Below are 23,566 nucleotides of genomic sequence, written 5' to 3' on the forward strand. Positions count from 1 at the left end.
TGTACGCTCTCATTGGCTGGCCCTCGCTTCATACTCGTCGCCAAACCCACTGGCTCCATGTCATCTACAAGACCCTGCTCGGTAAAGTCCCCCCTTATCTCAGCTCGCTGGTCACCATAGCATCACCCACCTGTAGCACCCGCTCCAGCAGGTATATCTCTCTGGTCACCCCCAAAAACAATTCTTTCTTTGGCCGCCTCTCCTTCCAGTTCTCTGCTGCCAATGACTGGAACAAACTACAAAAATCTCTGAAACTGGAAACACTTATCTCCCTCACTAGCGTTAAGCACCAACTGTCAGAGCAGCTCACAGATTACTGCACCTGTACATAGCCCACCTATAATTTAGCCCAAACAACTACCTCTTTCCCTACTGTATTTATTTTATTTATTTGGCTCCTTTGCACCCCATTATTTTTATTTCTACTTTGGACATTCTTCCACTGCAAATCTACCATTCCAGTGTTTTACTTGCTATATTGTATTTACTTTGCCACCATGGCCTTTTTTTTGCCTTTACCTCCCTTATCTCACCTCATTTGCTCACATCGTATATAGACTTGTTTATACTGTATTATTGACTGAATGTTTGAAATTCTGTGTCGCTGTATGTGTCGAACTGCTTTGCTTTATCTGGCCAGGTCGCAATTGTAAATGAGAACTTGTTCTCAACTTGCCTACCTGGTTAAATAAAGGTGAAATAAAATTTAAACATTTTAAAAAATCTACTTTGCAACGACTTAGCATGTTAGCTAACCCTTTCCCTAACCTTTAACCATTTAACCTAACACCTAACCTTAACCATTTAACCTAACTCCTAACCCTAACCCTTTAACTACTTAGCTACTGTAGCATGTTACCTAACCCTAACTTTAACCATTAACCCTAATCCCTAAACCTAACCCTAATTTTCACCCCTAACCCTAATATTAACCCTTAGCCTAGCTAACGTTAGCCACCTAGCTAGCTTCGCTAATGTTAGCTTCAACTAATTGGAATTTGTGTAATGTACACATACGTCATGAAGAAAGACAATTGTGTAATACACAATGGACTTTTTTGTGTGCTTGTCATGAATTTCAAAAACTAATTTGTGTCTTTTTCACAATAAACTGTTGTGTGTTGAATTCTGAACAGCATGGCAGCACAATGGTTGAAATTGACATGTTCCCTTAATCTAAACATTTGTATTCTGATATGGTGGACCAAGTTTCTCATACGGTATGTGGCTGTGTGGTTGTGGGTAAAATTTCAAATACATTTGCCATCTTACTGCCCCAGCATTCAGGGGTTACATTTCTTACATTTACATTTACATTTAAGTCATTTAGCAGACGCTCTTATCCAGAGCGACTTACATTTCTTGCCTCCCCTGTCCAACTTTCACTCCATAATAAAGGTGGAATTTCACAAAAATATATTATCTCTAGGCCCTAGACTTGAGATAAGATGATTTAACATGACTTGAGTCCATGTTAAGTCTACTCATCTCAAGTCTGGAACGGGCTCCAGTGCTTAGTGTAACAAGGGTGGTTTAGCACACCAGTTTAGTCTTGAAGACTGGCTGAGTGCACGAAGGCAGTGTTTTGAAAAGTGGGAGACCTGGTTTCACATCCACCTTCTTCCATGAATGCCATTGATGAAGGCCCACTATACACATGTGACCTCTGCTATAACTTGCATAGCCCTAAACATTTTGATTTTAACATTATTTATAATCTCACAATGGGCTTGGCAACTGTAGCCTATAATTAGTGCTAGTGTCTTCTTTAAAATGTTAATCAAAATATTTAATGAAAATCCTCAATCAATATTTATGCTATAAACCATTTACAATTGAAAACCATTTGATTGTGTCATGTTTTGTCATTAATTATCATGTCTTGTCCCTGTGCTTCCCCTTCTATTCGTTTCCCTCTGCTGGTCTTATTAGGTTCTTTCCCTCTTTCTATCCCTCTCTCTCCCCCTCCCTCTCTCACTCTCTCGCTCTCTCTTCTCTCTATCGTTCCGTTCCTGCTCCCAGCTGTTCCTATTCCCCTAATCAATCATTTAGTCTTCCCACACCTGTTCCCGATCCTTTTCCCTGATTAGAGTCCCTATTTCTCTCCTTGTTTTCCGTACCTGCCCTGTCGGATCCTTGTCTATATTCACCGTGCTGTGTCTATGTTTTGCCCTGCCGTGTCGTGTTTCCCTCAGATGCTGCGTGGTGAGCAGGTGTCTGAGTCTGCTAGGTTCAAGTGCCTTCCCGAGGCAACCTGCAGTTCTTGATCAAGTCTCCAGTCTGTTCTCGTCTTTACGAGTAGTATTATGCCTTTTGTTTTGTTAAGTATCTTACTGGATTAAAAACTCTGTTTTCGCCAAGTCGCTTTTGGGTCCTCATTCACCAGCATAACAGATTGTATGGGAGACAGTCTGCCAAAACATAATTTTAATGTTTTAATGTTGCCTTTTAAATGCACTGAAACACCAAAAGTGTTTTCCCAACACTCACTTAAGAACACAATTATTCAGATTAAAGAACCAATTTGGGTGTTTCAGAGTACTTCCAGTCTATTTTTAAATACATTCAGTGTATCATAACATTTACATTGGGTTTACATTAAAACAGCAGATCTCACCATAGGCACACTACTTTTTATGGTTTTACTACACAATGACGGTGTTGTGAGTCTTTCTATTTTAACAGTGTACACTCCCAAAACAAGAAAACAGACAGACCAGTTAAAAGATTGTAATACAGGGGTGGGTTGGAAAGGTTATGATTATAATTGCCCAAATGAGGTAGCCTTGTAATTACAAGACTGTGCAGTGAACATTCATGTAAGCTTGTGAGATTGAGAGGCTTGCAAGGCTAGAAATGAGGCTGAGAACAGATGAATCCATTGCTCTGTTGACTTACTAGGATACTTCAAAACAGAATCAATATATAGTAAGCCCTTTCATGAGTAAATACATATTTGCTCTCAGGGTTTGATACCCAGTTCAAATAGATATCTCATGTGTAAGTGGTTCTCATGCTAATATCCTTGCTTCTGTGCTATACAAACAGTCCTTCCCTAGACAATGAGCTCTATCCTGTAGAGAGAGTCATAATAACAGCCTGTCAGCCAGTCATGGATAATTAAGTGTTGATTTCACCTTGCCTGGTGGGACCCCAGGGACTGAGGCTGCTATCACCGTCTGACTATCACTGTTTATAAAACAAATAATATCCCTCATCACACTGACCGCTGCATTTCAACCAGCCACTGTTTACCATGAATAAAGCTAAAATAAACACAATCACCCATGCAGACACACATAAACACTTTCTTATCTGACCGCTATGAACGCCCTGTAGCCAAACAAGTTTCCTCAGCACAGCAATAAGGACCAGGCTAATGATGCAGACAGTCAATATGGAAGAGGAGGGGCAGCTTCTACACTAAATGTACCAGAAAGGGAGAAGGACGACATTAAGCAAGTTTTAAAAAGCTGGAATAAATGAAGAAAAACATTACCAACACTGAAAGTTAACAGAAATGTAACTTTTTTGTTAAATACTCTTCTGTGGCTGTAAAAGAGCTGGATCTAGGCTTTGGGGTTAAAAGAAGAAGAAAAAAAATAGATACAGTACCAGTCAAAAGTTTGAACACACCTTTCATATATGAGATTCTTCAATGTAGCCACCCAATACCTTGATGACAGCTTTGCACACTCTTGGCATTCTCTTAACCAGCTTCATGATGTAGTTACCTGGAATGCATTTCAATTAACAGGTGTGCGATGTTAAAAGGCAATTTGTGGAATTTCTTTCCTTCTTAATACATTTGAGCCAATCAGTTGTGTTGTGACAAGGAAATGGTGGCATACCGAAGTTACCCCTGTTTGGTAAAAGACCAAGTCCATACTATGGCAAGAACAGCTCAAATAAGCAAAAATAATTGACAGTCTATCATTGCTTTAAGACATGAAGGCCAGTCAATACGGAAAATGTAAAGAACTTGGAAGTTTCTTCAAGTGCAGTCGCAAAAGCCATTAAGAGCTATGATGAAACTGGCTCTCATGAGTCCTGCCATAGGAAAGGAAGACCCAGAGTTACCTCTGCTGCAGAGGATAAGTTCATTAGAGTTACCAGCCTCAGAAATTGCAGCCCAAATAAATGCTTCAGAGTTCAAGTAACAGACACATCTCAACATCAACTGTTCAGAGGAGACTGAGTGAATCAGGCCTTCATGGTCGAATTGCTGCAAAGAAACAACTACGAAAGGACAGCAATAAGAAGAGACTTGCTTGGGTCAAGAAACACGAGCAATCGACATTAGACTGGTGCAAATCTGTCCTTTGGTCTGATGAGTGCAAATGTGAGATTTTTGTTTCCAACCACCGTGTCTTTGTGAGACGCGGAGTAGGTGAACGGATGATCTCCGCATGTGTGGTTCCCACCGTGATTCATGGAGGAGGAGGTGTGATGGTGTTGGGGTGCTTTGCTGGTAACACTGTCAGTAATTTATTTAGAATTCAAGGCACAGTTAACCAGCATGGCTACTGCTGCATACTGCAGCGATACGCCATCCCATATGATTTGCGCTTAGTGGGACTCATTTGTTTTTCAACAGGACAATGAACAAAAACACACCTCCAGGCTGTGTAAGAGCTATTTGACCAAGAAGGAGAATGATGGTTTTGCATCACCCGACCTCAACCCAATTAAGATGGTTTGGGAAGAGTCGGACCACAGAGTGAAGGAAAAGCATTCAACAATTGCTCAGCATATGTGGGAACTCCTTCAAGACGGTTGGAAAAGCATTCCAGGTGAAGCTGGTTGAGAGAATGCCAAGAGTGTGCAAAGCTGTCATCAAGGCAAAGGGTGGCTACTTTGAACAATCTCAAATATAAAATATATTTTGACTTGTTTAACACTTCATATGTGCTATTTCATAGTTTGATGTCTTCACTATTATTCTACAATGTAGAACATAAAGAAAACCCCTGCAATGATTAGGTGTGTCCAAACTTTTGATTGGTTCTGTACATTTGGGGTTGGGGGCCCCCTGAAGGTCTCCCCATAGAATTAGGAATTAGAATACTAGAATGGCAATGAAACTTCTAATGATGGGATAAAGGTCAGCCATTTTGGTCAGGTAGTTATTCAACCATGGTTTGCCAGTGCTGTGATAAGATATTGTGCCATTATGACAACATTCCATTAAAACAATGCAGTCAATCCACAGCCATACACTGGCTGGAATCAGTAGATGACAGGACTTAGACAAGTACTGATATTGTATCATATAATAACTCTCAGCTTTCCAAGAATATAAAAATGTGGACATTTATGGTCTTTGTTTTACATTCCTGCATAAATCAAATCCGGATTATGCCTCTACTGCCATTTATTCCAATTAGACTGGGTTGGATTTCTCCTTGACCAATATGGCTGCCATTTTCACCCCATTCTGGAATTTTAAGGGTTTATGACATAGCCTCTCTAGTATTTGAATAGGACTTCTATGGTAGGCCCCCTCCCCGAACAGTCGTAAAAATATAATAACAATTGCTGTAACACTGCAAAATGTTCTCTCAGCATCATGGCAACGTGTAGAATAGCAGGAAAATAGCTTTAGAAATGCTCAATTATCTCTGCCTCATTGCAAAATGTGTAGAATAGCATGGGATTAGCTTTAAAACTGCACATGTTCCTCTCTGCCCCATGGCAATATGTGTAGAATTGCAGGAAATTAGCTTAAAAATGCACGACTCTTTTACAATCATTGCAAAACATGTAGAATAGCATGAGATTAACTATAAAACTGCAAATTGTTATCCTTACCCGATGGCAAAATCTGTGTGTGGGGGGGAGCTAACAGGTGGCTATTGTACCTCTGACACCGAGACTAAGACACAGATACACAAACGCTCCACATTGCCACCAGTAAAACATGAACCATTTGGTTGAATCGGAAAGTCCACCTGCATTTGACAAGTCTAAACAGCACAGCCATACCAGATGCCTCTACCAATCAGCTGAGCATGGAAATTATAAACACTTCCAACTCTGAGCTGGTGGGAATCATCTTTCTCTCACATAGATTTACTCACTACTGCATGCAACGGATTTTAGTTGAAACATTATAAAAAAGAAGAAATCAGCACACTGCTCTTGACTGACAGCTGTCACTATGGTGACTGATCATATCTCTAAGAGACTGACATAAGCCAGTCCTTAAGTTTGTGGAGTACAGATACTTGTGGCAGGAGACAGACGCTGTGAGGCTGGGACAGATAAGGAGTCTTACCTGTACGGAGTTTGAGTACGCCCCCCTCTCCTCCACTGGCGGGAACACCTGCCGTCCTGCTCTCCTGAAGTAGCGAAACAGGGCAATAAGAACCCACCGCAGCATAATGCCTGTGTTTCTATTGCTTCCTCCTATCGCTCTGTCTCTTTTTCTTTATCTCTGTGTTTCTATTGCTTCCTCCTATCTCTCTGTCTCTTTTTCTTTATCTCTGTGTTTCTATTGCTTCCTCCTATCTCTCTGTCTCTTTTTCTTTATCTCTGTGTTTCTATTGCTTCCTCCTATTTCTCTGTCTCTTTTTCTTTATCTCTGTGTTTCTATTGCTTCCTCCTATCTCTCTGTCTCTTTTTCTTTATCTCTGTGTTTCTATTGCTTCCTCCTATCTCTCTGTCTCTTTTTCTGTATCTCTGTGTTTCTATTGCTTCCTCCTATCTCTCTGTCTCTTTTTCTTTATCTCTGTGTTTCTATTGCTTCCTCCTATCGCTCTGTCTCTTTTTCTTTATCTCTGTGTTTCGTTTTCTATTTGTCTCTGTCCTTCAGCCACTAATAATATCTTTCTATCAGTCTCTTTGTCTCTCTTCATCTATTACTCTCCTGGTTGTCAGAGTAAGTGGAGACAGTCTCAGTACATAAATAAGCCTACACATTTCTGTGCATGCGCCAGGCTTCTCTCTCGGTCTAACACTCTCTCTGTCTCTCTGTCTCTCAAGACTCTCTTCAAATCTCCTCCCCTCCAACATTCTCTCCACTCAGCCCCACCCCCCTTGTCTGTCCTAATAATACTGTGAGTGGGGTTATTATGTTGTGTGTGTGTGTGGGGTTTAGGCAATCCGTATGTGCACACTTGTATGGAAACTGCATGTTTGTGTGAATGTCTGTGAATATCCCCAATGTCATCCCCACCTGCTCCAGAACAACTGCAGGGTTCCAAAAACAGACAGAGGAGCAAAGAGGAAATACCTTCAGAAGTATCTCTCTCTCTCCCCTCTCCCCTCTCGCTCGCTCTCTCTCTCACTCACACGCACGCTCTCACACACACACACAAGCACGCACGCACACGCACACACGCACACACACACACACACACACACACACACACACACACACACACACACACACACACACACACACACACACACACACACACACACACACACACACACACACACACACACACACACACACACACACACACACACACACACACACACACACACACACAGTGATATTGATCTTTAAGTGCCGGTGAGTGAGAGAGATATTGTTTCAGACCAGGGTCAGAGAGGCTTGCTGGCTCAGTGGGGGTTGTCTTTGTGCAAGTTCCTGTAACAGAAGGCTTCATGGAGCAACATTCTATCTCACACACACACACACACACAAGTCTATTAGCTTACAATAGCACTGTCAGGTTGGTCTGTAGAGTACCGTAGGTAGCCTATGATAACTAGTTGGTTTTAAATGTAATTAAATTTAGGTATTAAATAAGTTTTAATAATCCAGGAGGATGATTGTTACATCAATGTGACATCAATTATGATTTTTGGTCCCATGATGAGGCATCTCTATTGACACAAGATCCAATTGACTCTGAATCATATTAGCAACAAAACAGTCAAGAGGTGGTAGGTAGCATCATATGACTTTCCAGATAAAAGGTTTGGTTAATGATAGGCAAAGGCTGAACACAGATAGAACATTGGGGGAATAATATGCAACACAATGTCCTTTTATATGATAATGAGGGCAAATAACAAAGACCCCAATATCATAACGGGCCTGTCCCCTGTCAAGAGTTACTGAAAAGATTTTCACTTACCTACTGAAAAGCACAGTAAATCCACCAGCATGTGCAATTGGCATAACTTTGAAATGAGACACAGATAATAAGACAAAGAAGGGCCTCCTGAGTGGCGCAACGTTCTAAAGCACTGTATTGCAATGCTTGAGGCGTAACTACAGACCTGTGTTCGATCCCATGCTGTGTCACAACCGGCCATGACCAGGAGTTCTATAGGGCGGTCCACAATTGGCCCAGCGTCGTCTGGGTTAGGGGAGGGTTTGGCCGGGGGGGCATTATGTATCTCATTGAGCTCAAGCGACTCCTTGTGGTGGGCCGGGCGGGTGCAGGCTGACTTCAGTTGTCAGTAGAACAGTTTTCCCCTGACACATTAGTCCACCTGGCTTCCTGGTTAAGTGGGCAGGTGTTAAGGAGCATGGTTTGGCGGGTAATGCTTCGGAGCACGCTTGACTCAACCTTCGCCGAGCCCTTTTGGAAGTTTTAGTGAGAGACAAGATCATAATTGAAATTATGAGAAAAAGGGGGAATAATGATAAGACAAATAAAACTTTATAGGCTCGTGTGAACCTAACACTTCTCATCACCCCGAGAATACCATCCCCAGCATCATGCTGTGGGGATGTTTTTCATCAGCAGGGACTGGGAAACTGGTCAGAATTTAAAGAATAATGGTTGGCACTAAATACAGGGAACTTATTGAGGGAAACCTGTTTCAGTCTTCCAGAGATTTGAGACTGGAACGGAGGTTCACCTTTCAGCGGGACAATGACCCTAAGCATAGTGGTAAAGCAACACTCGAGTGGTTTAAGGGGAAACATTTAAATGTCTTGGAATGGCCTAGTCAAAGCCCAGACCTCAATCCAATTCAGAATCTGTGGTATGACTTAAAGATTGCTGTACACCAGCAGGAACCCATCCAACTTGAGGGAGCTGGAGCAGTTTTTCCTTGAAGAATGTGCAAAAATCCCAGTGGCTTGATGTGCCAAGCTTACAGACATACCCCAAGAGACTTGCAGCTATAATTACTGTAAAAGGTGGCACTACAAAGTATTGCCATAGGGGGGTGGATAGTTATGCATGCTCAAGTTTTCTGTTTTGTTGTCTTGTTTCTTGTTTGTTACATAAGAAAACATTTTGCATCTTCAAAGTGGTAGGCATGTTGTGTAAATCAAATGATACAAACCCCCACAAAATCAATTTTAATTCCAGGTTGTAAGGCAACAAAATAGGAAAAATGCCAAGGGGGGGGTGAATACTTTCGCAAGTCACTGTATATGTTTGTTATATAGGTGAGGCCAGTTTGCATATACTCACATTTATTCCTCTGGGTACACATGTGGAACTGCATGAAAATCATTTTTATTTTTATTTCAAACCATTTTGAAATGTTTATCTCAATGTCACACATTAGCCCCATTGTTTATAGAAAGGCCCATATCTCTAAATGGTTTAGTGAAAATGATGTGCATGAATAAAATAAACCAACTACCCCTGAATGAGAGCTGACTAGCAGAGAGTTAATACAAATATTCACTTGAGCAATAAGCAATTTATTGACATAACCAAACATGAGATTTAGACAAGCAATACAAATTATTATTAAGGCTAAGAAAACATTTTATAAATGTTTTTCTTCATCTACCGGTATTACATTTAACTGTCTCTCTATTCTGGACAGTACGTTGTTATGAGTGGAAACTGAGTGGAATATGTCAGTATTGTAACGGAAATGGTTAGCATGCCATTAGGTAAACACCTCACTCGTATTTTGTCCTTCAGATAACCTTTAAAGATTCATGACACCAGAACACCACCAGAGAAATATATTCCTTCTTTGGTTTCTAATCTAGCCCCATGAATGACCACTGAAAAAGTTATTCTAAAACATTTTGGACGGGGCTTCTATTAAACATTGACATTTTTAAATCAATGTCAGGTAATTAAATGACAGACCAGTCAGCAAGATCTACATGTCTGCAGGATGAGGAAGTGAGAAAAGTTGCTCTAAAATCTAAGATTCCATAATGAACGTAGCATTTGTGTGTCAAGTATGTGCAGGTTATGGTAACTTTGAAGCTTAATGGGGGTGGTGATGTAAGAACTGGGGGTGAATGGGAGTGCATGGTTGTTACCAGGGGTGACTGAGCCACTTCACCAGCCCTGAGTTCCTAATGTAAAGCCATTACCCACACAGCCTCATGTCTAACGACATACAGCTGAAAAATAAAAGGATATTAGAAAGCCCTTTTACTGAGCGAGAGGCACTTAGCCCCACAAGAGCACCAATAAAACTTTATGGGCGATTGAGAATGGTGGTGGTGGTGGTGGTGGGGGGCAACATGCCAGAGATCCAGTCTTAAACCCTTTAAGGTACATTAACATTACAATATAACCTAAGAGAATAATATTATAATGACTATCTAGTACAGTGTTTTAGGCAAGCCATATTTCCACACATAGACATATCAAAGGCTAAAACAAACAATTTGCCAACAGAGATCTCGGGTGTGCCAATAATCTAATTTTGTGTTTCTATGGTGATACAGCTCTGAAGGAGAAATCCTCAAAAACTATCTGACAGCCCTTTTATTTCTGAGCATCTTCTACAGTAGGACTGGATATATTAAATCGTCAATGCTTTGGCTTCTTATTATTTCAGCAGGTACGCCAGTTGAGAACAAGTTCTCATTTACAATTGCAACCTGGCCAAGATAAAGCAAATAAGTGCGACAAAAACAACACAGAGTTACACATGGAATAAACAAACGTACAGTCAATAACACAATAGAAAAATCAACCAAACAAGTCGAGCAGGTTTGAAGTGCCAAAGCATCCTGACTTCAGACATCAAAGGAATGGTAGGATAATGATTTTAAGGAAAATAAAAACTATACACATTGTATTCAAAAGACACGGTTTAAATGTTGAATGACATACAATGATATCAACATTGCTTAATCACAATAAGGTTTTCAGATACCAATTCATAATCAGCCTAGAGAGAGAAACCTCTTGGGCTTTGACCAGCCAGGCACTGGATAACAGCAACAAGATCAGTCTTCTTTCCCTGCTCAGTCTTCTTTCCCTGCTCTAGCTAACCTTCCCTCAGATTCATTTTTATGTTAAGGTACTGTTAAAGGATTAGTCCATTAATAAAAGTGATAAACTGCGTATCACTGTAATGCAACAAGCTGTGGTCTTGAGTAATGACAGGGTTGAAATCCTGCTCTCCAATAATTACGGACCACCACTGTTACCATAATGACATGAACAGAATGCTCGGTGTCTAAACTTAGATGGTTTTACGACTGCAGCTCTCCAACCTTGTCATTATGTCCCAATCAAAGGAGCTTCAAAGTCAACATGACATTTAGATTATTTTTCTCACGTACCTCTAATATTGTTTGAGTTTGTTGTTGTAGTGTAATTCTATACTGCTTCCCCTACTATTACCCTAAGGTCTGTATGTTTTAATTTCAATATACTGTAGAATGAAACTGTCTCTGCTCTTGTTGGGTATAATGGGTGTGGGTGAGGGCTATACTGTAGAATGAAACTGTCTCTGCTCTTGCTAGGTATAATGAGTGTGTGTGAGGGCTATACTGTAGCTGTGGGTTAGAAATAGGGTCAAATCAACCATTATAACAGAGAAAGACATTATTTGTGGTTATTAACTTAAAATAACTTGTTGAAAAATATTTTTGAGAAGAATTGAAGATGCGAAAAAGTATCTGGAAGATACTTCTGTGATGGAAAACCAGGATTAGGTTATTTCCCCTTCTGCCTTAGATCAGGAATCTGGCCTGGAAGCTGCAGGACACAGGTCACTATTGTGCTAAATGAAAAAAGAAAATGAAAAAATAAATCAAATAAAGAGCTGAGAATATAGAATATGTTTCAGTCACACAAAAGGACACTACCTGGAGGTTCATAAAAGTGGCCAGCCACTTGATCAATTCGTTCTTTGATTCACAGCACAGGTACCTAAGAAGATTGCGAGAGAGAAGACGGCGGGGTTAGAGAGGCTATACCTTTACCATGATCATCAGTGCACTAGTACCTACGGTTTACCCATCTTTAGTTGCTACTAAAGATACTCACCACTGCTGTTTGTCTCGTTCTGCCTGCTCACACACTACAGTCATCCCCCAGCTAGAAGAAGAGGAGGGAACTTACATTGTATTGACAGCTGATTTGGAACAACAAATAGCCAAATGGTTAAGAAAATAGACCAGGAGTCATTGGAGGGTTGCTGGTTGACTCTCACCATGATGGTGGCTGTAGCCTCTTCTTGATGCCATAGTAGACTTTCAGAGCATGGACTTGACATTCCCTCTCAGGCTGAGTACTCTAGTAAAGAGTAAAAATGGCCACATACTGTAGGTACTTCATACAGTCACAGAATAGGCCCACACATCCTCCTTCCATCCTCTGTTACCTTTACTTCTTTGTAGAGCCTGAGAGAGGTGCCATCGAGTACACAGAGGCGTCTGCTGAAGGTTCTCTTCCCCCTCTGACCCTTCTCATCACTGAACTTAATCATGCTGTTTCTGGACACGTCTACCATGGCAGCTGTGAGAGGGGACATACAACTCTAATTCACTTCACTGTGCTGATTTTCAACCCTATCATTAATTAACACGTTGCCTTCCCCCTTCCCTCCCTTCGGATTCCTTTTCTGTTGTCAATTCTATTCTTCACAGAAAGTATCTACAATATGTCATTTATTCAAAAGTGCTCTTGACTGGACTGGAATAATAATATATACATCGGTGTAATCATGCATTTACCTATGTAGATTAACATGGCCTCCATGTAGCAGTTCCGCTTGACCACCAGGTGACAGTCTTTACCCAAAGAGAAATAGATGGCCAGCGCTCGTTCCTGGTAGTGCAATGGACGCTCTGTTGGGGGAATCAGAGAAGACACATTGTATTTTACCACTAGTTTGCAGTTGAGCATTAGCATTCATCATCAATATAAAGATATCACACTTCATTAACAACCGCTGTCCTACTTCAGCTTATACATTTAAAAAGGGACTTGGCAACTGTAACTGAGGTGTTCTAATTACCCATCTCCTGGTTGTCGTTGACCAGGAAGCAGCTCCAATAGTCCCCCTGCTGTGGAGGGATGTTCCCGCGTCTCAGGACCTCACACACTAGCTCCTCAGCACTCACTGCCTGGGAGATCTGAGGGAGAAGAACAGGCAGGGTTAGCGTTAGGAGCGGACAGGGTTAGCGTTAGGAGCGGGCAGGGTTAGCGTTGGGAGAGGGCAGGGTTAGCGTTAGGAGCGGACAGGGTTAGCGTGAGGAGCGGACAGGGTTAGCGTGAGGAGCGGACAGGGTTAGCGTGAGGAGAGGGCAGGGTTAGCGTTAGGAGAGGGCAGGGTTAGCGTGAGGAGAGGGCAGGGTTAGCGTGAGGAGCGGACAGGGTTAGCGTTAGGAGCGGACAGGGTTAGCGTTAGGAGAGGGCAGGGTTAGCGTGAGGAGAGGGCAGGGTTAGCGTGAGGAGCGGACAGGGTTAGCGTGAGGAGCGGACAGGGTTAGCGTGAGGAGCGGACAGGGTTAGCGTTAGGAGAGGGCAGGGTTAGCGTGAGGAGAGGGCAGGGTTAGCGTGAGGAGCGGACAGGGTTAGCGTTAGGAGTGGGCAGGGCTAGCGTTAGGAGAGGGCAGGGTTAGCGTGAGGAGAGGGCAGGGTTAGCGTGAGGAGCGGACAGGGTTAGCGTGAGGAGCGGACAGGGGTAGCGTTAGGAGCGGACAGGGTTAGCGTTAGGAGAGGGCAGGGTTAGCGTGAGGAGAGGGCAGGGTTAGCGTGAGGAGCGGACAGGGTTAGCGTTAGGAGCGGACAGGGTTAGCGTTAGGAGCGGACAGGGTTAGCGTTAGGAGAGGGCAGGGTTAGCGTGAGGAGAGGGCAGGGTTAGCATGAGGAGCGGACATGGTTAGTATTAGGAGCGGGCAGGGCTAGCGTTAGGAGAGGGCAGGGTTAGCGTGAGGAGAGGGCAGGGTTAGCGTGAGGAGCGGACAGGGTTAGCGTGAGGAGCGGACAGGGTTAGCGTTAGGAGCGGACAGGGTTAGCGTTAGGAGAGGGCAGGGTTAGCGTTTGGAGCGAGCAGGGTTAGCGTTAGGAGCGGGCAGGGTTAGCGTTAGGAGAGGGCAGGGTTAGCGTTAGGAGCGAGCAGGGTTAGCGTTAGGAGCGGGCAGGGTTAGCGTTAGGAGCGGACAGGGTTAGCGTTAGGAGCGGGCAGGGTTAGCGTTAGGAGCGAGCAGGGTTAGCGTTAGGAGCGGGCAGGGTTAGCGTTAGGAGCGGACAGGGTTAGCGTTAGGAGTGGACAGGGTTAGCGTTAGCAAGCAAGTGAACTTATATGATCATCTGGGCACAAAGCATTGCAGAAGATCACCCCGTACTGTCGCATTTGGATTCTAAGGTGAAAGGTGAGAGTGCACATGGAGCTGACCTGAACCAGCAGCTCAGAGCCCTCCTCCTTCCTCTCCAGGTAAATCCCACAGATGGTGAGAGGTGAGGGGGTCCCCTACAGAGCAGATTGAAGAGAAAGACACATCAGGCTAACAGCCATCCTCAATCCAGCAAATAGTAAGAGATAGACAGGTCATGGAAGGATTTCATAATTTCAGTTGGGTGGGAAACAACTGCTGCAAGGGGTTCTGAAAATGTCATCATGCCATAGGTGTATGCTCACCTCCTCGGCGTGTTCCTCCTGTGCTTTGATGACATGAGAGATCATGTCCAGCTGCCTCTGAAGCTGCTCAGCATTCACCTGCCACACAGACATACACATCCATCCAATTGATCAGAACATTTAATTTAGCTTCTTGTGACAACACAGTACATTTCCCTCCATTTATCTTCTATAAATCAGTGATGACATCAGTGTGAGACAGACCCACTCACATTGAAGATATCCTGGTAGTTCTGGATGAGCTCCTCTACCACCTGTCCTGCGCTGTTATCAGTGCCGTCCGTCTGGAAGAGCGTGGGACCAAACACAATGGCCAGGTTGTGCATGTTCATCTGATTCTCATCTGCAAAGCACTGAACGCTTTGGGAACAGAATCGACAGATTTGTACAAGAGATTTCTCAACAGCGATGCATGTCTTGAACTTTCAAAGACAAATGAGTCAATTATCTATATATAAACAATAAAAATTCTACAAAAGAGACAAACCAGAATGGAGGGAAGAAAAAGAGAGAAAAGAGAAGAGGACAGGCAGACAGAGGTGGAGAGTTGAGGCTAACCAGTAGAGGTGGTTGATGACAGCCCCCAGAGTGGCTCTGTTGACTGGGGGGAGGCTGTGGAGGAGGGCCTTGTACTGGGACACTCTCTCTCTTCTCTCGCTGACGGCTGGTGGACAAAATAGAAAAACACCTACACATTACAGCACAAAACTCCTTGTCATGGGGCTACCAATGATACGACTACCAAGACGAGCAGTGAAAAGCAGTGTTGTGGTCATTGTGGTCCACCTGTATTAGAATGAGGGTAGGCCAGACTCACTAGTGGTATGGAGCCATGGCAGAGAGGCCTGATGGCCATTGAAAACCCCCTCTCCCACTTCCCTGAGGAATCTCTTCAGGACGTTGGCCACATTATCCACCTGGCACACCCCTTCACTCAGACGAACCTGACGGGCGTCATGGCGGAGAGAGAGCAGCAGGGCGGCGATCTTAGAGTTCACACCACACCTCCGATAGATGCCCTCTGACTTCAAACCTGGAAAGGGGGAGGAAACCCCCCCACCCCCATAAACAAACACATAACCACAATATCATTAACACAGGCTTACAAAGACACTGATAGAATCGAATAATGGAGCTGGTAAGAGCACATCTTTTGTTAGGTATCTGTCCCAACCGATGCCATGCTAGGTCCAGTACCATGTTGTGTGATGTAGCTAATGCAGCGGTCCACGATGACAGGGACTTCTGTCTCAGTAAGCTGCTGCTGGTCCAGGGGGCCGTCTCCTCTCCCTAAGCCCTGCTGGATGCCACTCAGCCAGCCCTGGTAGTCAGGCCTCCTGTCCCCCTCCAAACGCAGCCTCCTGCCTCTGTCCACCAGCACCACAGCAGCAACTTCTTGCTCCACGGCTGGGACAGCACATCACATTACATCACACACTGTCTACATCAATTGTCAACCAAAGTAGCTCTATTAAAAAGTTATGTATATGTCATTAACATTCTTGGTCCACCAAAATAAAAACACTTCTCCCTCTGCAGTACTTCCTTAACCTACAGTTAGGGAAAGTATTCAGACCTTTTGACTTTTTCCATATTTTCTTATGTTACAGCCTTATTCTAAAATGTATTAAATAAATGTTTTTCTCTCAATCTACACACAATAACCCATAATGACAAAGCAAAAATCGTAAAATTTTTTATAGCTATTTTATTTATTTTTAAATGGAGCTCAGATGCATTCGGTGTCCATTGATCATCCTTGAAATGTTTCTACAGCTTGATAAAAGTTGACCTGTGGTAAATTAAATCGATTGGATATGATTTGGAAAGGCACACACCTGTCTATATAAGATCCCACAGTTGACAGTGCATCTCAGAGCAAAAACCAAGCAATGAGGTCGAAGGAATTGTCCGTTGAGCTCTGAGACAGGATTGTGTCAAGGCACAGATCTGTGGAAGGGTACCAAAACATTTCTGCAGCTTTGAAGGTCCCCAAGAACACAGTGGCCTCCATCATTCTTAAATGGATGAAATTTGGAACCACCAAGATTCTTCCTAGAGCTGGCCGCCCGGGCCAAACTGAGCAATCGGGGAAAAAGGGCCTTGGTCAGAGAGGTGACAAGAAATCAATGGTCACTCTGACAGAGTCCAGAGTTCCTCTGTGGAGATGGGAGAACCTTCCAGAAGGACAACCATCTCTGCAGCACTCCATCAATCAGGTCTTTATGATAGAGTGGCCAGATGGAAGCCACCCCTCAGTAAAAGGCACATGACAGCCCGCTTGAAGTTTGCCAAAAGGCACCTAAACACTCTCAGAGAGATCCTTGATGAAAACCTGCTCCAGAGCGCTCAGGACCTCAGGCTGGGGCGAAGGTTCAGCTTCCAACAGGAAAACGACCCTAAGCACACAACCAAGACAAAGCAGGAGTGGCTTCGGGACAAGTCTCTGAATATCGTGACTGCGCCAGAGCCCGGACTTGAACCCGATCAAACTTCTCTGGAGAGACCTGAAAATAGCTGTGCACCGATGATCCCCATTCAACCTGACAAAGCTTGAGAGGATCTGCAAAGAAGAATGGGAGAAACTCACCAAATACAGGTGTGCCACGCTTGTAGCGTGATACCCAAGAAGACTCGAGGCTGTAATTGCTGCCAAAGGTGCTTCAGCAAAGTACTGAGCTGGTTAAGAAAATGTCTAAAAAACTGTTTTTGCTTTGTCATTATGGGGTATTGATTGATGAGGGGAAAAACTATTCAGTCCATTTTAGAATAAGGCTGTAAAGTAACAAAATGTGGAAAAAGTCAAGGAGTCTGAATACTTTCTGAATGCACCGTATGCTCCACTGTGCCAGGTTCAGGTGTGACTCACAGAGCTCCTGTAGTTTTCGCAGGTCGATGTTATCCACTTGGTCTTCTCCGTGGAGGAGGAGGAGCAGTCTGGAGCCCCCCAGGGAGAACCAGCCCAGGCAAGGACAATGGAAGCTCTGGCCCACAGTGTAGCGCAGCCGGCCCACCCGCTCAAAGGACCAGCCCACCAGGTCCTCTGCTACAGGGGGGACCAGGGCCTGACACACAACAAGACAAGGCAGCAGCTATACATAAAACTACCATTTACCAATATATCATAATACTAATTGAAATCTAGTTTTAAAAAGGTGTGGTTACCTTGACAATGACCTTGATCCACTCCCTCACCGTGTCAGGGGAATCCTCTCCAAACAGGTAGACTCTCCCAGAGTCATGGTACAGCTCAAAGGAATGACCATAACTGACTCAGCAGGAAACACAAATAGAATATATACTGTACAAATATAAACATTCTTCTGAAGCTCACAATGTTTTGGATTAAAACACTATCTATCGTGTTGTCTTACCCATGTTTCCCTTGGGGATTGACCACCAGACAAAGGACATCACTCATCTTCATCTGTCCACTCTGGCTGGAGCTCTTCTCACTCTCATAGTAGCTGAAGTTACCTTGGTTCAAAGAGCACCAGCGACGACTAAAATCTACATGTTCCAAAATGCTACAATTAGCTTACGGTAACTGAATTTACATTAAAACAATGTCACTTACCAAAAAGGAATATCAAGTTCGAAATGTGCAAGTTGCTCACTAGTTCATCTGAAATTCAGATCTAAAGCATGTCCAAACAATTCACAAAAAATGTAGTTTACAAACAGAATATCAAGAATGACCCACCTCCTTTAGATTTGCGCTCTGTAACGGCTCGTGTTGAGGAGGCAGTCTTGAACAGATAACCAGTGTGTGAGATGGGGAGAGCAGCCTCTAAGATTGTGTGATCTCCAGCCCTTGACCCTGGGAGCTCTGGAGAGAGGAAAAACATATAATACTGATGATGTCACCTCCACTGAACAATGAAATGATTGATGTAACATTGCAGGCATGGATTGCAGAGAATTTGATGAATGAGGCTGGTTTCATTGCTCCTACCTGTGTTGTGGTTGTGAGTGAGGAACTCCACCTGAAGTGTCTGTCCATAGTGCTGGGCCACGGACACAGGGCTGGGCAGCTCTGGATCACCTGTATAACAGTTCACATCTGCTCCACAGAACACCAGCGACAGAGTCTCCAATACATCACCTGTCTGAATGGTGTTGCACAGAGCCTGAGAGATAGGGAAAAGGACAGAGAGGGGAGAGAGAGGAGGAAGTGAGAGAGAGAGAGAGATAGAGGGGGTAGAGAGAGAATCAAGGAGCAGAGAAGACAAGTCTGAACTTTTGAGAGCAACAGATGGAGAGAGCAAATTAGAGAAAATCTGAGTGCCTCACTTTGTTGAGGGCTTCCTGTTGGCCAAACAGTGCATGGTAGCAGCGGTATTTCCCCTGGCAGTACTTGGCAGTAACAAAGCGCTGGCGCTCCTCACTGTCACTTGATGGACAGAGCATCTCACTTGGTGGAATGTTAGCTGCCCAGAAAAGGTTTACTTTGTCGTTACCTAGCAACAGGAACAGCTGGTGAACAGGGAGTGACATTAGAACCTTGACCTGAAACACTAGTTATTTTATTAACAGGGTGAACAATGACAAAATCTAATTTTCAAAGACAACATACGTGTATAATACAATTATACAAATAAGATAGAAAGCATAGTGTGAGGAACATAAACAGAGGAAGCCAGTCATATGGGTGGTGAGAATGCAATGTTACTAATCCATGTAATAATATAATAGAATACAAATGAGAAACTGTACCTACCTGATTTTCAGTCCACGCATTTTCATCCATCTTCAGACTGCGGACTTTGGACACACTCTGGCCCAGGCCCCTGTGCACCCCTAAACCACAGAGAAATGGATTAAACAGAGTTCGATGTCAATATCCTCTACCAGGCACTGTTATCTAACATACCAATGTGATACCATTTTTGTTAACCTGACATATTTGAATATGATCATTATAGAATCTAATCAAAGCTTCTGAGTCTTGATCCATTAGTTTCTGAGGCTGGACTGACCTCTGGAAATGGTTCTGTACCTGCACAGCATTTGCAGAGGACCACACACAGGTTGACAGAGGCCCAGTCTGGGTGGGGGCGCCACAATCTGCACAGCGCTGGTTGGCCTCCTCAGACCAGATCTTCTGGGCCACCGCGTTGCTGGACAGAGAGTGACTGACACAGGCCTGCAGGGCCTCAACCCACTGCTCCCTCTGCTGCTCCGACTCGGCCACAAAACTAACCACACAGAAAATAGTTCACAGGGGTTTCACTGTGGGATGCCATTAAAGGGTCATAGTTCAGTCTCACTCACCTGAATGTCCTGTAGATGGTGGTGAGGTTGAAGGACCGTTTGTCTGTGCCCTTCACAGTACCCAAATTCATCTCAATGGAGGTGATGCCAACACCCTGGCTGTGCTCCTGATGACATGAACATCACAGTTTTTTAAAATGTCTTATCAACTCAAAAATGTAGCTAGTCTTAGCTGTTTGAATGGCAGCCTCATCACATAAATTGTGAATTCACTGACTGGCTATAGCTAGATCATCTATATCCTTATCTGCATGAGTAATCATTATTGATATCAATATTTATTCCCCAAATATATAAGTGTCTCCTCACAGTATAATTTGTTTCATTTCTGATCCAGAAAATTACTCATAAAAGCTATATCTGTAGCTATGTCATCCTTGAATTGTACAGACAAGAGATCACATCTTCATCAAAAAGTAGAAATGACAGACAAAATGTTGTGATAAACAAAAATGTTGTTGAGGCTTAATTACTAATTCAATTAAACCTAAATTAGCATTATTATTAAGTGTTATGATTTATATGGATAACTTTGCCTGTCACCTTTAAGAATACATAAAGGACTTTCATGCACATTTAAAAAATATATATTTCAGAACAAATGCATGCACACATGCACCATGGATACACACCTCAGCGTTCCTATAGAGGAAAACACTGTCGGCACAGATGACTACATAGAGCTTGGAGCGCAGTCCACTCATCTCCAGGTATCCTTGCTTACTAATGAGCGGGACTCTACTAGCACGCTGTCCACATGTATCACTGAAGTTCATAAGGGACTTCTCCATGCTGTTACAATGCTGCTGAATAGTCTCTTTCAGTACTGACACCCATTCCTCCCTGACGGCTGAAAACACACACATCAAATCAAATTGTATTTATCACGTGCACCGAATACAACTGGTGTAGACTTCACATCAATAACGCCCACAAATTACTCATATTTCCTCATTGTGACCATTGTTTCTTTAGGCTGAACACTTACTGTTGTTCTCAGCACGGAACAAGAAAGTCCTGTTCCTTGTCACCAACTCAAACTTCTGTCCTCCAACATTAAGCACTTTAGTGACAGACAGCATGGCTATGATCCGCTTTGAGTAGACCTCCTGATGAAAAGAAGAGAGGACGAGGAAGAAGAGGAGGGGCTGTAATAAGTAAGGTATTAAACAGTAGACAGTGTGATCTGTGAACCTATGTGTGGCTCTATGGAAGACATCTGGACCTTCTCATTTTGAAAGTATCGAAGGTACTGTGCATCCAACATCACCCAACGCTTCTGGAAAACAAGGGTCCTGCAGATAAAACAGAGATTACTTACACTCTCATGCATACACACACACATGCATGAACCAACACACAAATGCACACATGCATGTACAAGCACACAAACCCTTCTCTCTTACCCCTGAGGCGGAGTCTTGTGCAGCCAGCCCATCTTGATAACAGGTGAGTGGTGAAAATCAGGGTTGAAGGATTGTGACAGTGTGCAGCCAAGATAGATACTATCTTCATCAACAGATGTTCTCCTGAGATATTAGACACCCACATAAGCAGCAAGGACATGAATGTTCCCCTTGTCTCATCATGTTTGCAATAACAAAAACATGTCGACGAAGGCTTCCCACACAAACTTGCATGTAAAACAGTTCAACAGAAACACACCTGTTTTCCTCAATGTCCTCGTACTCAGCCTCATCCACACTAAACTGACTGTGGAAACAGTTCTGCATGGCCCGCAATGCATCCTCCTATGGTGCAGAATACAAAATGCAAACAATGGATCAAAATATCATCCTTCACACTTTAATAACTTGTGTACAAAAATAACTCTGGCATGTGTACAATCGCTAACATAAACGCCCAACACTCAATCGCTCTAAACATCTGTAATCACACACAAGAAGAGGCAAATAGTACATTCAAGTAGTACATACACGCCCACACATACAGATGTACAGTATAACTTACATTGTCTGCCATGACATCTGTGTCTGGCCTCTCTTAACTCCAGAACAGCTATACTGGTTAGCTGTGACAAAGAGGTGGAGACAAACAACTGAAGCCAAAGGATTACAGTAAAGGAATCGTTTCTCTGTTATGCCGCGTCACAGGTCCCAATGAAAAATGTGCCCGGACAGGTTTACCTGATGATACTGAATAAACTGTATTACATACATCACATGTCAGCTAGAGTCGATTGTTTACATTTTACGAAAGACAATGGCTGTTTGACACGTATTACTCCTGCATGTTGACTCTAACCAAATAATCCAACATAAAGTCAGAACTATGAACAAGTGTTGTAACCTCACAACTGCTGGTAAGGAAGTAAATTAATACAGTAACTTTATACATTAACTCAACAATTATTCCCAAAGTCTGAGAATAGTTCAAATAGATGAACTATCAGGTTCGAGTAAGAAATGGGTACTGTAATCTGGCCACCTGCTTGGGATGGTGAGCCCCATCCCTGTGACAATGGCCCTCTCATCACAGCAGCTATAACAGGAAGTGTGCTTAAGAAACTGGCATCAGAGAGACTAATCTTCCTCATGAAACTGCAATAACCCTGAACAAACAGACTTTATTTGACATTTACAGCAGCTTCTCCATGACTCCTAATTCATGTCATGGCACAGGACCACAGGCATAAGAGTAAGGTATAATAATTGACATATTGAGACAGGTGAACCTGTACAGTCTGACCTGTACTGTATCTTCTGTAAATTCTACCGTATATTATAAGGAATATAACTCATTTTAATTCTATGAGAATACCACTTGTTTTTGAAAGTGCATTCATGACAGTCAATATTCATCAGAAAATATATGATTATTATAGAAGCAGATTTGCGAACACAGCAGGCAGGTAAAGCATAGCAGCGAGGGGCAATCTGTGATCTTACCTGTAGCTCTTAGACTCTTGTAACTCTCTGCTGAACTGCTACCTTTGTACATAAGATGTTGGCGATGCAATGACAAATGCTCAGTAATATCAATGTACTGGAGTGATAATATATCCCCCAAAAAGTAATTTCCTCCTGCAATAGTGAAGTTTAGACTCACCAACCTTAATAGTATTCTTCCCTCTTCTCTGGTGAGTGACATGAGAGAGTTGAGAACATTCCTCTCTGTCTAAATTAGGAAATTATGGTACTATATTGAGGAAGAGGGTGTGTGTGTGCGTGTGTGTGTGCGTGTGCGTGTGCGTGTGCGTGTGTGCGCGCGCGTGTGTGTGTGTGTGCGTGTGTGTGTGTGTGTGTGTGTGTGTGTGTGTGTGTGTGTGTGTGTGTGTGTGTGTGTGTGTGTGTGTGTGTGTGTGTGTGTGTGTGTGTGTGTGTGTGTGTGTGTGTGTGTGAGTGTGTGTGTGTGTGAGTGAGAGAGAAATCAATGTCATACCATAACAATAAATAATAGAGTCATCTTGCAGTCAGTTGGGATAGCTGGCCAGATGTTCCAAAGTCAAAACATTGTGTTTACCAGTAAGCAGTTGGCTAGATTAGCCAGAGATTCCTGG

The 23,566-nt window shown here is 43.2% G+C and overlaps 2 protein-coding genes across 2 annotated transcripts in view; both read right to left on the minus strand.

Moving 5' to 3' along the window:
- Positions 1 to 6,538, minus strand: part of LOC124009422 (cGMP-dependent 3',5'-cyclic phosphodiesterase-like) — a 54,092-nt gene extending 47,554 nt beyond the window's left edge. Inside the window, exon 1 of the mRNA XM_046321240.1 lies at positions 6,278 to 6,538. Coding sequence (XP_046177196.1) covers positions 6,278 to 6,382 — 105 coding nt within the window. The 5' untranslated portion in view covers positions 6,383 to 6,538. The remainder of the gene's footprint in view (positions 1 to 6,277) is intronic.
- A 3,063-nt stretch (positions 6,539 to 9,601) lies between these two features.
- LOC124009442 (arf-GAP with Rho-GAP domain, ANK repeat and PH domain-containing protein 1-like) lies at positions 9,602 to 22,975 on the minus strand. The gene is given in 30 exon segments (XM_046321258.1): positions 9,602 to 11,907; positions 11,993 to 12,056; positions 12,174 to 12,224; positions 12,340 to 12,422; positions 12,511 to 12,644; positions 12,863 to 12,976; positions 13,147 to 13,264; positions 14,530 to 14,604; positions 14,773 to 14,850; positions 14,985 to 15,132; positions 15,331 to 15,436; positions 15,590 to 15,805; positions 15,970 to 16,179; positions 17,642 to 17,837; positions 17,938 to 18,040; positions 18,147 to 18,282; positions 18,476 to 18,601; positions 18,728 to 18,902; positions 19,066 to 19,248; positions 19,493 to 19,572; positions 19,772 to 19,825; positions 19,828 to 19,970; positions 20,047 to 20,153; positions 20,679 to 20,896; positions 21,035 to 21,155; positions 21,272 to 21,341; positions 21,453 to 21,575; positions 21,712 to 21,797; positions 22,018 to 22,078; positions 22,956 to 22,975. Coding segments are annotated over 29 exon segments (3,375 nt in total). The 5' UTR covers positions 22,030 to 22,078; positions 22,956 to 22,975; the 3' UTR covers positions 9,602 to 11,862.
- Positions 22,976 to 23,566: the final 591 nt, after the last annotated feature.

Source organism: Oncorhynchus gorbuscha, linkage group LG02, assembly GCF_021184085.1.
Source record: "Oncorhynchus gorbuscha isolate QuinsamMale2020 ecotype Even-year linkage group LG02, OgorEven_v1.0, whole genome shotgun sequence".
Lineage (NCBI taxonomy): Eukaryota > Metazoa > Chordata > Actinopteri > Salmoniformes > Salmonidae > Oncorhynchus > Oncorhynchus gorbuscha.